The sequence below is a fragment of the Cetorhinus maximus genome, chromosome 7 (assembly GCF_964194155.1).
Source record: "Cetorhinus maximus chromosome 7, sCetMax3.hap1.1, whole genome shotgun sequence".
Lineage (NCBI taxonomy): Eukaryota > Metazoa > Chordata > Chondrichthyes > Lamniformes > Cetorhinidae > Cetorhinus > Cetorhinus maximus.
Window position 1 is genome coordinate 2,876,096 of NC_135885.1, and position 15,978 is coordinate 2,892,073.

The following is a 15,978-nucleotide window of genomic DNA, read 5'->3' on the forward strand; positions in this document are numbered from 1 at the left end:
ATTCAGTCTAATTCCACTTCCCAGCTCTTGGTTTGTAACCCTGCAGGTTAGAGCACTTCAGGAACATATTCAACTGTAGGAACATATTCAATTTTTTTTCTCCCCCCAAATGTGCTGAGGGTTCTGTTTTCATCACCTTTTCAGGCAATAAGCTCCAGACCCCCAATTACATCAAATCTTTGCCCTGTATTTGACCATTTGCCCACCTCTCCACCCTACACCCCTTGGCCCTCACCCCCAATCTAAGAACTGGATTCTCCATCCTGCCAACTCTTAACTTACCTCTGGAATCGGATAGTAGTTCACTTCGATGATTTTATTCAGGTTCCGAACCACCACCCGGGTGACATCAGCTAGTTTGTTGAAGTCATAGGTACGATCTGCAGTGACATACATATTCAACGCCAGGGAAGCCAAGTTACAAACTGCAACCTGCCGACAAAAAACAAAGCAGGCGAATAGCATCAGCCGCAAGTATCTCACAATAATGCACAAAGAACACATTCCCAGCAACAATGAACTCCAGGCAGCTCCCCCGGTGGCCAAGAGAGAAAAGGCACCAAGTCATTGTGTTCCAGATGCACATTAACCACGAGCCCAACACTAGCCAGTACTGAATTAAAGTTGATTAAATTCAGCGAGAACATTTTTTGTTTTAGCTGGGCCTCAGAGACAAGGAAAAGGAATGATCAATGTCCATTAAAACCAGGTTTACACCAATAATCAACCATAAATTACCAAATTACTTTGGAGTAGACAATTAGCAAAAACTGACTTCCTGTCAAAATTGAGTTGAGTTGTGTCACAGGCATCATAGTATCAGTGAACATAGGGGGCAGCCTCCAACAATACTGCAATGTTTTCAAAATGAATATATTGTACTACATCCAATAACCCCAAAAGTATCAAAGTGGTTCAGTGGACAGCACTCTTGCCTCTAAAATTGCAGGTTAAAGTCCCACTCCAGGGACTTGAGCTCATAATCCAGGCTGATACTACCGTGCAGTACTGAGGGAGTGCCGCACTGTTGGGGGTGCACTTTGTCAGATGCAACACTAAGCTGAGGCTCCGCCCAGCTCCTCAGCTAGATGTGAAAGGTACCATGGCACAATTTAAAAGAGCAGTTCCCTGGTCAATATTTACCTTCAATTAATAGCACCAAATACAGATTACCTGGTCATTATTTCAGTGCTGTTTGTGGGATATTGCTGTGCACAAATTGGATGCTGCATTCCCTACATTACAAAAGTGACTACTCTTCAAAAAAAGTACCTCATTGGCTGTAAAGTACCGTATAAATGCAATTTTTCTGTGTCTAACAGCAGCAGAACGCTGGTAATGAACATGCTAATTCTTCAACCTGCCAATTAAAAGCAAGTTTAATTAAAAACACTTGATTATGTTGCAATGATTTTAACTGTTTCTATCAGGGTTTGATCAGCATTTCATAAATTAACAGGGTGATAATTAAGTGTGCACTAAACTCACCTCATTATTACTGGTATATTCCACAATCTCAGTGCACAGATTGCTGCATTTGATGGTGCCCAGGTTCTGCTGGTTACTCTTCCTATTGCAGGCATCTTTATACAGCATATAGGGAGTTCCCGTCTCCGTCTGCGACTCTATGACTGCGTACCACAGCTGCTGTGCCTTCACCACCTTGCGGGCACGTCCCTCTTTCTCATACCTGTCAGGAGAGAAGGCTGGTTTGCTCAGTCTGATGTTTAAATAAATCACTAGTTGCTCCGAAGATCAGCGTCTATGCCCATTTAAACCAATTCACTTTTGTCAGAAACAGGTTAGTTCAGTGGTTGAAGGGGGGAGATTTAAAAAAAAATAATCGAGGGATGCGAGAACAGAGTGAGCACATGGGACTAGAATAACAAACCATAGGGGTAATAAGCATCAACACAAATTCATTCGACTAAACAGCCTGTTAAGTGTTATAAAAACAAAAAACTGCGGATGCTGGAAATCCAAAACAAAAACAGAAATACCTGGAAAAACTCAGCAGGTCTGGCAGCATCGGCAAAGAGCAAAGTTGACGTTTCGAGTCCTCATGACCCTTCAACAGAACTAAGTAGAAATAGGAAAGGGGTGAAATATAAGCTTATATTTCACCCCTTTCCTATTTCTACTTAGTTCTGTTGAAGGGTCATGAGGACTCAACAGGGGCAAAGTTGACGTTTCAAGTGTTATAATTCCTCTCCAACTTTATTGTCAGATAGTAGCAAAATTCTGCCAAAAAGGGTCCATACTAACCTGGACTGTAATCAGTGTTACTGGTGAGAGACCAATCCCAGCCAATACTGTACCCTAGTGTTATACAGTGGCAGAATGCAAGTCATTCTTTCAGATATTTTAAACCTAGGTAGCCCCTCTTTCCTGGTTAAAGTGTCTGCTTACCTCTCGTACAGAGTCTCAAACTCTTCCCCCCAAGTATCATCCAGGCCTGGACAATCGTGGGGACACATTAAAGACCAGTCCTGCAAAAAACCAAAGCAATGAATTCAATATGAAAAGCAGCTGCCGTACCAAAGGAGCCCACTCACTACATTACACCTCAACTCTAAATCCCTGCTCCAATCCGACTAACTCCTGTCTGTTCTGGCCAGGCTGACTGTCAAGACACCACATCCTGCTCTTAGACCACACTGTCAAAGTTGTGGGTTCAAGTCCCACTCCAGACTTCATCACATAATCCAAACTGGCACCCCAGCAACAGAGGGACCATTGCACTGGTCAGGTTTGGGGTGGGGTGGGGATTGAAGGGATAGGCATGGCCAGCAACGAGAGTGCACACCATTATGGATGGGACAGTACCGAGGGAGCGCTGCACTGTGCGGAGGTGTCACTTTTCAGATAAGACTTTAAAGTGAGGCCCAGTCTACCCTCTTGGGGATCTCAAAGGCTCCAGGGACACTATTTAAAGAACAGCAGGGAGTTCCCTTGATGTCCTCACTAATAGTCATTCCTTAATTAAAATTGCAGAAACTAATTATCTAGTCATCTTCACATTGCTGTTTGTGGGTGCTTGCTATGTGAAGATTTGCCACAGTTCTTACATTACAACACTGAGTACACAGTTCAAAAGTACTAATAGGCTGTAAGTCACTTTGGGACATCCAGAGATCATGAAAAGCACTAGAGACAACAGGTGTCTTTATCGGCAACTCAGTAAATTGTCTTATCCCCAGCACTGGGGCTTCCTGCTCTGCAGGCCCTTAACCATCATCTCGATCTGCTTACCTGGTTGTTCTCTACGCGCTTCATGAAGAGATCCGGAATCCAAAGTGCATAGAAGAGATCACGAGCTCGCTGCTCCTCCTTTCCAGTGTTCTTCTTTAGCTCCAAGAAGTCAAAGATATCCATGTGCCAGGGTTCCAGGTAAATGGCAAAAGCCCCTGGTCTCTGCAGCAAAAGATCATAGCAAATTCCGTCAGATCGGTCACTGCATATAGTCAAGCTATACTAGACATTACGACAACTCTAACCTCCTGAACCATTTTCTAGACACAAACAAGAACTTAAGATACCCACTTACTCGGAAGCTTCGTTTAAGCCACAGCTCAAAGACTGGCCATCCACGTAAATCAATACAAATTACTAGTAGGCATCCATCTGTCTCAGGAGATGATGGACTGCGCCCAGGGTGTGTGTCACTTCTGGATTGAACATTGCCTGTAGAGGCCAACTCAAATGACAATCCCTTCCACAGCTCGCACATCTAAATAGCACTGGCCCAAGGTTGGCTTGTGTTTTTTCCTGCTGAAATCTCTTGCATCATCTGGTCATTTCTTATGCCCTATGCTTTCTCCATGCCCTTCCTGACTGCTCGTCTCCAGGCACTCTGGTCAGCAGCAAGGATTTCCCATGCAGCGACTCAGATCCTGGTCAGCTTGCAGTCTCGCTTGCAGGCATCCTTGTATCGCAGACGGGGGCGACCAGTTGATCTCGAACTGATATCAAGCTCGCCATAGAGCACGTCTACGGGATTAACGTGGCCGTCATCCATTCGGCTCACATGACCCAGCCGAGGGAGTCAATACTGACTCAGAGCAAACATGCTGGGGATCCCTGCCCGGGGGTGTACTTCCATATTCGACACTCAGTCCTGCCAGGAGATGCCCAATATTCATCTGAGGAAGCGGTGGTGGAGGCTGTTCAGCTGCTTTTCTTGCCTTGCATAAGTTGTCCATGCCTCACTACTGTAAAGGGGGGTGTTGGGAACGTAAACCTGGTATACGTGGAGTTTTGTATTTCAGGCTAGTTTGTTGGTCCATACTCGGCTCCTCACTTTTGACATGACAGCTTAGCATTCCTGGTGCTGATTTCAGCATCAAGGGCAGGTTGTTGAAAATTGTAGAATGCATGATACGTGAAGTCGTCAATGACCTCCAGAGTCAAAGTGGAGTCTCTGCTTCCTGGCCCATAACCTTAGGTCTTCCTGATAACAATAATCAGTCCAAACTCCTTGCAGGCCTGGGAGAATTGATCCACAAGCTGCTACAGGTGAAATGAGTATGGGATGCCAGTGTTGGCATCACCAGCAAACAGCTCATGAGCTAGAACATTTTGCATTTTGGTCTTGGCACGTACAGTCTTGCCAAGTTGGACAGGTTGTCGTCAACTCTGGTATGCAGGCAGAAACCCTCATTTGAGTCACCAAAAGCATAGAATAACAACATGGAGAAGAATATGCCAGTGAGTTGGAACGAGGACAGCCTTGCTTTACCCCGCTGATCTTGATGGCATCTGATGTTGCTCCATTGTAACTAACAAAACTGTGCATATTATCATAGAAAGAAGAAATGATGCCCAGGTGTTCAGAGGGGCAGCTTATTTTCCACAGCAGTTTGGGAAGTCTGTCTCTGCTAACAAGGTCAAAGGCCTTGGTGAAGTCTAGGAAAATAATGTAGAGCGGTCTGTGCTGTTCACTACACTTTTCATGTAATTGCAGGAGTGAGAAAGTCATGTCAGCTGTTAAACTGCCAGCTCTGAAGCCACACAGACTCAGGGTAAATGCGTGATTTTTGTACAAGGTGACTATTTTTGCGTTGCACATGTCTTCAGGCACAAACCTTTCCTCCCAACAGAGAGACAAACTTTCATGGAGATGCTGCAGTAATGCTGGTTTTCCACTTTTGATAATTTCAGATGGAATGTCATCATTTCCTGGGGCTTTACTGCTGGTAAGGTGGTCAATGGCCATGTTCCTTGTTGAGCTCTACTATGCAGACTCGATGTCCAGCTCCTCCATGACAGCAAAGTCTGAAATAGCTGTTTGGTAGTACTGAACTTGAGTATTGCTGAAAAAAGAGACATGTCAAAGCTTTTTGTCTTGCACTCATCAGGACACTTTGCAAGAATACCAATAAGGGGAAAACAACAATTTATATTGTATGAGAAGAGAGAGTGCTGATTGGTTGGCAAGGTGTTGCCATAGAGAATGCACCAGTGATGGTGACTGACAGCTGCCAAACATTGTTTGAAATTTAAACCAGGCAGCTTGATTCTGATTGGTCAAGGCATTGTCCTGAGGAATAAGGCAGTCAATGGCTGTCACTTATTAGGTTTAGCTGAAACAGGCACAATGTACTTACATGTTCTGTCTGTATACACATTACACTTGTTTCAGTTTAAAAAAAAGTGACAGCCATTCACTGACATTCCTCAGGGCAATGTCTTGACCAGAGTCAAGCTGCCTGGTTTAAATTTCAAACAATGCTTGGCAACTGTCAGTCACCATCACTGGTGCATTCTCCATGGCAACGCCACTTGCCAACCAATCAGCACTCTCTTCTCATACAATATAAATGGTTGTTTCCCCCTTCTATTCATATTCTTGTGAATGCCCTGATGAAAAGCTTTGACATGTCTCTTTTTTCAGCAATACTCAAAAGTCTGGAATGACACAGAGCTTCTTCACTGACAATGCTCTCCCTTGCTTAGAGTTTGAGCTAGTGCTCCTCTCATCTTTCCATCTGCTTGCTAGGTTCAGTGATCATCCCAGTGTCTGTCTTCAAGGGAGCTGATTTGGTTGTTACTGGACCTGTTGCTTCCTTAATTCCTTCATACATCCCTCTAGTATTCCCGGATTCATCAGCAGTCAAGCTACACTACACTTTGGGATGACTTGAACCTCTTAAGTTTCTAGGCACAAACAAGGATTCAGAGACCACTTACTCTGAAGCTTCATTAAAGCTACAGCTCCAAGAGTGGCCACCCATGCAAATCTATACAAATGACTATTTAACTGCAAATTACACACATGCACTTAAAAGGCCACTCCATGCACACCCCCAGCACACACCACCACCCCGCCCTAACCATCTCACAAACCCAAGATAGATTGAAGTCAACTGTAGTCCTTGATTACTGAAGCGAGTAATACCAGGTAACTCAGTAAAGACTGCTAATTAAAATTAACTAACTCAGTTACCTTATGGAACATGTATTGATTCTGAGGGAGCTTGATAGGGTAGATGCTTCCCCTTGTGGGGGAATCCAGAACTAGGAGACACAGTTTAAAATAAGGGGTCTCCCATTTAGGGCCGCGACGAGGAGGAATTTTTTTCTTTCAGGGGGTCATTAGTCTGCAGAATTCTCTTTCACGGAGAGCAGTGGAGGTTATTCAAGGCGGAGTTAGACATTTCTTTATAATCTACAAGGTAGTCAAGTGTTATGGAGGGGTCCGGCAGGAAGGCGGAGTTAAGGCCACTATCAGATCAGCCATGATCTTATTGAATGACGGAGCAGGCTCAAGGGGCAAAATGGTCTATTCCTGCTCCTGATTCGTATGGACACAAGCCCTCAAAACTTCACTCGGGAATGAGCATTCAGCCTCCTGAACCTTTGAAAATTTCAACACAGCACCAGCATCTAGTCTTTTGAGAGTTCTCCAGATTTCCACTAGACTACCTCCTGATCTCACTCCGGAGTTGTCCAGCTCTAATTTTATTACACCCTCTTGATCAACCAATTCCAGAGCTAGGAAAAACAGAAAAAGGTCTGACAGAATTGTCCTCTCCCCATCTCCCTTTGCCAGCTCTGTACTTGCTTATAAGCTATTCCATCTCCAGCTTCTTCCAGTTCTGGAGAGAGGTTAACAACCTGAGGCATTAACTATTTTCCTTCACAGATGCTGCCAGATCTGCTGAGTGTTTCGAGCATTTCATGTTTTGTTTTCTAATGTCCAGAACCCACAGTATTGTGTTTTTAATCTCAGTACTGGAGTGTAGCAGGCAAATCTAATATTAACACACTTACCTTGTTTCCACCCTGGTCCACGTAGCGTGCTGTGTTATTGTAAACCCTCAACATTGGGACAAGACCATTACTGTTTCCATTAGTCTGAAAGGATAAGAGAAGCTGTTACCAACACACAACAACTTTTTATATTTACATAGCGCCTTTAATTTAGTAATATTGAGGCACTTCACAGAAGCACTACCAAACAAATATTTGACATCAACTAGGAGAGATTAGAACAGGTGAAGTTCAATCAAAGAGAGAGGTGGAGGGGTTCAGGGAGAGAATTCCAGGGCTTAGGACCCAGGCAGCTGAAGGCGCGGCCACCAATGGTGCAGTGATTAAAATCAGTGTTACACAAAAGGCGAGCATTGAAGGAGTGCAGAGATCTCAGAAGGCTGTGCAGCTGGAGGAGGTCACAGTGATTGGTGGGAGGGAGGTGAGGCCATGGAGGGATTTGAAAACAAGGATGAGGATTTTAGAAGTTTTCTGACTGGGAGCCAATAAAGGTCAGCGAGCACAGGGGTGATGGGTGAACATGCAAGTTAGGATAATGTCAGCATTTCATTCCACTAGGGGTAGAAAAACATTCCTCCAGCTCTCTCAGGATTCCTGTCCAATTATTTTCAGTCAAGAGTATATTCCTGCCAAGTTTGTGAAAAGCTAGTCAGGTCACTGAAATTAGCTTAGAGTTGAAGGTCTTCACCAACCATTGCTCCTTTTCATAACCATGTTTCCACATGTGGGAGATCAGAACTAGTAGCCATGCATATAAGACAGCTACTCATAAATCCAGTCGGGATTTCAGGAGAAACCTCTTTACCCAGAGAATGGTGAGAATGTGAAACTTTCTGCCACTTGGAATAACTGAGGTGACCATCATAGCTACTTTTAAGGGGAAGCTGGATAAACACACAAGGAAGAAAGAAACAGAAGAAGGATATGCTGGCAGGCCAAGATGAGAAAAGGACAGGAGGATGCTCGTGTGGAGCAGAAACACCAACACAGAACAGATGAGTCAAATATTTGTACGGTAATGCAATGAATGCACCCTCGCATAGTGTGGATGCCCATTGCCCACGTGTCAAGTGTACAAACTGCTGTCTCTTCATACTCACGCCTGCAATGTAGCTTCCCGTCGCTCGGATACAGCTCACAGCAACACCAATCCCGCCAGCAGATTTGGAAATCAGAGCGCACTGCTTCAAGGTGTCATAAATCCCTTCAATGCTGTCATCCTTCATGGCCAGCAGAAAACAGCTGCAAGACAAAGCCGGTTCAGAGGGTGAACGGAGGACGAGAGGAGGGAGGTTCTGCCCTTTCTCACCATTTCACAGGTCACCAATTTTGAAGAGCAGAAAATAAAATCTAGATTTTTTTTCTATTCATGAGATGTGAGCGGCACTGGCAGGGCCATCATTTATTGCCCATGTCTAATTGTCCTCGAAATGGTGGGGAGCTACTTTCTCGAATCACTGCAGTCCTTGTAATGAGTACACCCACAGCGCTTTTTCCTGTAGCAGCTTGATATAACTGAGTGGCTTGCTAGGCCATATAGCGGGGGCAGTTAAGAATCAACCACATTGCTTGGGGGTCTGGAATCACACATACGTTCAGTGTAAGGACAGCAGATTTCCTTCCCTAAAGGGCATAAAAACACATCAGCTTCATGTACAATATGACAATCCAGTAGTTTCATCATTAATAATGAGACTAGCATTTTATTCCACATTTACTAATTGAATTTAAATTTTCCCAGCCATGGTGAGATCTGACTCATGCCTTCAAAGCATTCACCCAGGCCATTGGACTACTCACACAGTAACACAAGCACTATGTTACCAGCCCCTGAAGTGAATCAGGGAGTAGCTGTTGCCCAACACAGAACTTTGACTTCGAACAACGAAGATTGTTGGAGGAAGGCAAGACAGAGGGTCTAGTACTCAGAAGCTGGAAAAAAACAAGGGGCTGAATTTTTCACTGAGCAGGCGGGCCTGCACCTGACCCGCTCGAGTGTAAAATGAGGCGCAATATTTCGGTCGGCAGCGTGTACGCCGGCAATTAACAGGCCTATTAAGGCCATTGAAGTATTAATTGAATTCAATTTTTCACTGCCCACCCAAGCTTACAGTTGGCAGACAGGCAAATCGGCCAGGCAGCCTTTGGATTTTTTAATGAAACCTCATCCATGGGTGGGATGAGGTTTCCAACAGGAATTTTAAAATTGAAGCGTCATTTACAACACGTCCCTGCTCATCCCACGAGGGGACGTATTTTTAACATTTGTACGTTTTTTATTTTTGGATTTTAAAAATCTTCAGCTCCGAGGCAGCTCTGTGCCTCAGGAAGCTTTCACTGTGCGCACCAACGCACATGCGCAAACTTCCAAGCTCGCCCTCCTTTCACCCCCACCCCGGCAGCGCTCAGCACTGTAGCGCGCGCGCACGCACACGTTTCACGCTGGCTGGCCAATTATCGGACAGCATGAAATCGATGTCGGGGCCCAATCGCAGGCAGCCGGCGTCTTCACGGCCACTCCCGGGACCACCCACCACTCCTGCCCGACAAAAATCCTGCCCAAGAGAAACAATCCTAGCAGTGGTAATGAAAGAGACTGGAAACAAGCCATGGAAGTATTATCAGACAAGGCATTCAATTGAATTTCTCCCACGAGTGCCAGAGATAATAGGAGGTCTGAGACAAGGGAGCAGCATTTGATTGGATTTTATTAAGAGGTTAAATGAAAAGGAAAAAGTGGATCTTGGCAATGATAAAGCTGAACTTCTTTGGAGTCATCAGCAACGGAATATGATGTGAGAGTGAGGCTAAGAGTGGCAAAAGAATAATAAAGAGTGATAATGTAAAAGTTAAGAGGTGGTGACTGTGTTTGCAAACTCTCAGGTAAAGCATTGCAGCGGCTGCAGCACTGGACTAACAAGCCAGTGGTTGAGAGGTCAATAAACCTGTCAATTTGTGAGTAACCACCAGGCTTAACTCTTGAGGCCAACCTCATTCTAATAAAAACGTGTTTATTAACTCCAATCAGGGAAGGGAAAGTGCCAACCCTATCCACTCTGAACCAAACAATTCCAGTCCGCAACAAAAACAGAATTACCTGGAAAAACTCAGCAGGTCTGGCAGCATCGGCGAAGAAGAAATCAGTTAACGTTTCGAGCCTTCACGGCCCTTCGGCAGAACGGGCCGTGAAGGCTCGAAACGTTAACTGATTTCTTCTCCGCCGATGCTGCCAGACCTGCTGAGTTTTTCCAGGTAATTCTGTTTTTGTTTTGGATTTCCAGCATCCGCAGTAGCTTTTTGTTTTTAATTCCAGTCCACACTATGTGGTTGACTAAATACCCTTTGAAGTGGCCTAGTTTCTTTTTACTCATTCGCAGGGTGTTGGATGTCAGTGGTAAAGCCGCTATGTTACCCATCCCTCACTTCCCTGGGAACCACTACACTACTGCCCCCTTGTTAGTGATTTGATACAACTGAATGGCTTGCTGGGACACTTCGGAGGACAGTTAAGTGCCAACCTCAGAGACTGGAGTCACGTATTCAATGGAAAATACAATTCTCCAATAACGCTTGACTACCGAAGGTAGATCTTCCCATTGTAATGTCTGGTCATATTGACACATTTAAAAATTTTACAGACTCCAAAGTACACAAATGCTAATAATGAGCCTCATTAACCATATATTAATTTATTAACCACTTATGACCAAGGTTCCCTGGTTCAGCTCCCCCCGAATGAAAAGCTTAACATCCATTGTCCATGACATCAGGGATTGAAGAACACAAAGTATATCCAGTAATCAGAAGATAAGGATGGGTTGAGAGAAGCTTATAGATTGGAGGAGGATAGGAAAGCACAGAAGTTAAGGAGTTCCAGAGGTCTGGAGTCCATGAAAGCGTGATGGAGAGGAGTTGATGGGGTTTGGTTTCAATGGTGAGAATTTCAAGGACAAGAAAAAAATACCTATGAGTTCAGGCCTTGGAGACAAGGGGGTAAAGTTGAGAACAGCACTATACCTGGAGAGTTGAGGCCTGTTGGTACCAGCGTTGAACAGGGTGGGAGAAGCATGAGTGAACCATCTCTCCGACAATAGGTTGTATGTTTCAATGGCAGCATCAATGTCATGCTTATGGATTCCAACAGCAACCCTCATAAGCATGTGCTGAGGACGCTCTGCCACTGAAAAACAAGAGCCCACGTCAAACACAACTTAGCTGATCAGTTGATACAGAATTAATTATGGCAGTGAATCCAGTGCTGCCACGGGATTGCCAGGTCTCTTTTGGGAAACAAGTTCTGCTCAGGTTCAGGCTAACCAGACAAACAAAAAAAAAATGGCCCCTCCATTTTCAAGGGCTGTTACACTTCAATGAGATTCAGCACTAAACTGGTAAATTAACTCAGGTACCATGGCGCAGGGCACAAAATGACTGGTGCTGGAAATAGAGCCATGCTACCCCACTGCAGTAGGTGCCCTGTATCAGCCAAATTAAATAACCTCCAGTCAATCCCTATGCGCAATGGGTACCCAGAATTAGTGCACCTCCCCACGCAGAATAAAAATAATCAATAACATTGATACTCGAAACTTGAGCTACCATTTTATATGATACTTATACCAGTTTATCATGTGAAGAGAATGAATCCAGTGCTCTGCCAACTCAGGCTCATAATGATAGAGAAATTACACATTGCACTACAAAAGTGAATTAAATCATCACCCCGCACTCAGCTCAACGTGAAACCAGTTCCCAGAAGCAAAAAGGCGCCATTAAGGCAAACGCCCAACATTCAGAAAGAGATCAAGTTCCTGTGTTAAGGATTGGAATATTGGTCCCAAGGGGAGTGATGGTCTCTTGACCCTCTGCACTACCAACATATCGTCTGAAAGGGATCCAGAGAGATGTCAAACCACTACTATCTTACATCAACCACCATCAAAAGATAACTGCAGAGCATACATACCTTTCCCATTGACCTTTAGCAGATAGGAGCGTTCCAGTGTCTGTAAAAAGATATGGTATGAATAAGCCAACAACACACAAAGGAAATTAAATAACATGAGCAACTCATCAACAAACTCACCTTGAATCCAAAGTAATTGTAAGAGAAGTCCCGGTCATAGATAATGGCAGAATTCAGGCGCTAAACGAGAAGAATAGTGACACTTTAGTACAATTTCAGAACTCAGCCAAGTCCTATCAGCACCACACACAAACAGACAGACATTTGGCATTGTGTAGTTCTACAGAAACTGAAATCTTGATGGGTGTTGTGTTATCCAGCTGCAGTCACTGGATAGGGAATCAGGGTAAAAGCAAAATACTGCAGATGCTGGAAATCTAGAACAAAAACAAAAATACCTGGAAAAACTCAGCAGGTCTGACAGCATCTGCGGAGAGGGATACAGTTGACGTTGAGAGTCTGTATGACCCTTCATCAGAACTAAAAAACATAGAAGTGAGATGAAATATAAGCTGGTAGAGGGGGATGGGTGAGACAGGTAGAGCTGGATAGAGGGCCAGTGATAGGTGGAGGCCAAGAAGAGACTGCCAAAGATGTCATAGACAAAAGGACAAAGGGGTATTGACGGTGGTGATATTAGCTAAGGAATCTGCTAATGGGGACATTAAGGGTAGAAAGCAGGACAGGCTAGGGGCAGATGGCCCTAATGGGGGTGGGGTGGGGGGGAAGGGATCGAAATGGGCTAAAAGGTAGAGATGAAACAATAGATCGAAATAAATTTAAAAATAGGTGGGAAAAGAAAAATATATTTGTAAAAAAATTATAAATTATTGGAAAAAGGGGGATCTGAAAGGGGGTGGGGATGGAGGAGAGAGTTCATGATCTGAAATTGTTGAACTCAATATTCAGTCCGGAAGGCTGTAAAGTGCATGAGTGCAGGGTGGAGTGTTGAAATGGCAAGCGACAGGGAGGTCTGGGTCATGCTTGCAGACAGACCGAAGGTGTTCTGCAAAGTGGTCACCCAGTCTGCGTTTGGTCCCTCCAATGTAGAGGAGAATGCATTGGGGAAAAAGGGGGATCGGAAAGGGGGTGGGGTGAATCAGGGATTCGGACATCCATAACCAGAGGATACGGAGGCCATTTGCTGTATCCACAATAGACCCCAACTATAATTAGCACAGTTCCAGGATAAATTCTAGGTTACATCAGACTGAGCAATTTAACGTTATATCAGTTGCAGCTTTGGGTGTCTAAAGGGGAGCCAGAATTCCTCCCCCACCATACCCAGAGTAGGAAAGTACTTACATCCTTGTTTTCCAGTACAATGTCAAGGGTTTCCTTGGAAATCATGGGTGAGTGAGAATTAGTAAGAGGGTTCATATAATTAAATAAATCTTCCATGACCTCTGAAAAAGAAAACAGATATCAGACAAAAGGTGATACCTCCAAACCAGGTCCAAACCTAGTGATAAGGACAACCTACTAGTTACCAAGTCCCTGGAATACCCAAAGCAATTTCATCAATTTCAAACCAAAGAATGACTGGCTTGCAAAATGAAACAAAATTTTGTACCAACTTGCTGGCGTTAACAAGGTTAAGGCACATCACTTCAACAAAGCAGAGGGAGCTTTACTCTGTATCTAACCCCCTGCTTATCTGCCCTGGGAGTGTTTGACCCAGATGCATTACAACAACTGCTTGAAATCAGAAGCATGGCCTGTACATGTGGTCAGTCTCACTGGGGATTAAGACGTAAAGGGCAATGCACAATTGTTCAGGTATATGTTGATTGTGGCACCGATAAAGGATTTTCTTGCTCATATCAAATATTACTCACCGCAGAACACCTTCTTGGTTTCTTTGTGGAGGTTAGAGACTGCAATCCTTGCAGCCAGAATGGCATAGTCAGGGTGTTTGGTGGTCATGGTAGCAGCTGTTTCTGCTGCTAGCGTATCTAGTTCAACAGTGGTAACACCGCTGTACAGGCCCTGAATCACCTTCATTGTTATCTGCGCCTAAAAGACAAGAGAAACCATCACAGCAGGATTACAGAGTGTACAACTTTGAATCATCAGTTAGTGCAGAAAACACAAAGGTACATTCAATTTGTCATTTTAACATAAGCAACAACTTCTTCAGGGGCACGGATTACCCAAACAACAATTCCCCCATTGCTCCTTGCCAAAGGCCAGGTGGATAACAGTGAGGTTGAGTGTCTTGGGCTACAGGAAGATATAGGCGGGATGGTCAAATGGGCAGATGGAATTAAACCCTGAAAAGTGAGGTGATACACTTTGGAAGGAGTAATTTGACAAGGAAGTATTCAATGAACAGCATGACACTAGGAAGTTCTGAGGAACAAAGGGACCTTGGCGTGTGTGTCCATAGATCTCTGAAGGCGGAGGGGCATGTTAGTGAGGTGGTGAAAAAGGCATATGGGACACTTGCCTTTATCAACCGAGGCATAGATTACAAAAGTAGGGAGGTCATGTTGGAGTTGTATAGAACCTCGGTGAGGCCACAGCTGGAGCACTGTGTGCAGTTCTGGTTGCCACATTATAGGAAGGATGTGATTGCACTGGAGGGGGTGCAGAGGAGATTCACTAGGATGTTCCCTCCGATGAAACATTGAGGTTGGATAGACTTGGGTTGTTTTCATTGGAGCAGAGAAGAATTAGGGGCGACCTGATCGAGATGTACAAGATTATGAGGGGCATGGACAGGGTGGATAGGGAGCAGATGTTCCCCTTAGTTGAAGGGTCAGTCGCGAAGGGACACAAGTTCAAGGTGAGGAGCAGGAGGTTTAGGGGGATGTGAGGAAAAACTTTTTTACCCAGAGGGTAGTGACGGTCTGGAATGCACTGCCTGGGAGGGTGGTGGAGTTGCCTCACATCCTTTAAAAAGTACCTGGGAGAGCACTTGGCACGTCATAACATTCAAGGCTATGGGCCAAGTGCTGGTAAATGGGATTAGGTAGGTAGGTCAGGTGTTTCTCACGTGTCGGTGCAGACTAGATGGGCCGAAGGGCCTCTTCTGTACTGTGATTCTGTGAAAGCAGTAATGAACAGTCGCTTGGTAGTACAGAACTTGAATATCACTGAAAAGAGACATGTTGTCAAAGCTTTTCATCTTGCACTCATTAGGACAAATGCAAGAACGCCAAATTTCAAACAATCACAACAATTTATACATGAGAAAAGGGTGCTGATTGGTTGGCGAGTCAGCTCTGATTGGCCAAGGCGTTGTCACGGAGAAAGTAATGGGGAACTATAGGCTCTCCAAGCTCCCGAGTAATTCAAAAAAGGCTTGCAAAACCCAAAATAAAACATCTACTGTTCAGCAGCACTTGAACAATCCCAAGCGTGCTAACAGCTGCACTAACAACCAATTTAAGGTAATTAGCCAAGCCTGTAACATGGTTCAGTTATGCTTGCTAGAAGCAACATACAGGGATCCATCCTCTGCAAGCAAAAGGAATATGTTCAAGCCTTGCACCTCTTTGAATAACCCATCATTTAAATGTTCAGGAATAAATATTGTCCAGGACTGTGTATCTGTCCACATGCGCATGTGTCTGGGTGCATGAACGCAGCTGGTAGGGTGGAGGTGCAGTACACATGGGGAAACTTCTACTCATTCAAAAATCGGGTCATTGCATCTACTTTAGGCTGTGTGCAAATAGGTTCCTGCATGTCAGAAGTATTTCACTGGCTGCAAAACACTTTTGGATGTCCTGAGG

General features: G+C 44.6%; 1 protein-coding gene across 6 annotated transcripts in view; it reads right to left on the reverse strand.

Annotated features, from left to right (window-relative positions):
• The window catches only part of rrm1 (ribonucleotide reductase M1 polypeptide), a 51,355-nt gene that overhangs the window by 16,773 nt on the left and 18,604 nt on the right, over nt 1–15,978 (reverse strand). For all 6 annotated transcript variants that reach the window (XM_078544940.1, XM_078544939.1, XM_078544941.1 and 3 more), the window contains exons 3-13: nt 14,077–14,254; nt 13,544–13,644; nt 12,359–12,418; nt 12,239–12,278; nt 11,290–11,452; nt 8,373–8,514; nt 7,273–7,356; nt 3,253–3,414; nt 2,410–2,489; nt 1,489–1,690; nt 283–432 (exon numbers count right to left, since the gene is read on the reverse strand). In XM_078544940.1, the coding sequence (XP_078401066.1) occupies nt 283–432; nt 1,489–1,690; nt 2,410–2,489; nt 3,253–3,414; nt 7,273–7,356; nt 8,373–8,514; nt 11,290–11,452; nt 12,239–12,278; nt 12,359–12,418; nt 13,544–13,644; nt 14,077–14,254 (1,362 nt within the window). The remainder of the gene's footprint in view (nt 1–282; nt 433–1,488; nt 1,691–2,409; nt 2,490–3,252; nt 3,415–7,272; nt 7,357–8,372; nt 8,515–11,289; nt 11,453–12,238; nt 12,279–12,358; nt 12,419–13,543; nt 13,645–14,076; nt 14,255–15,978) is intronic.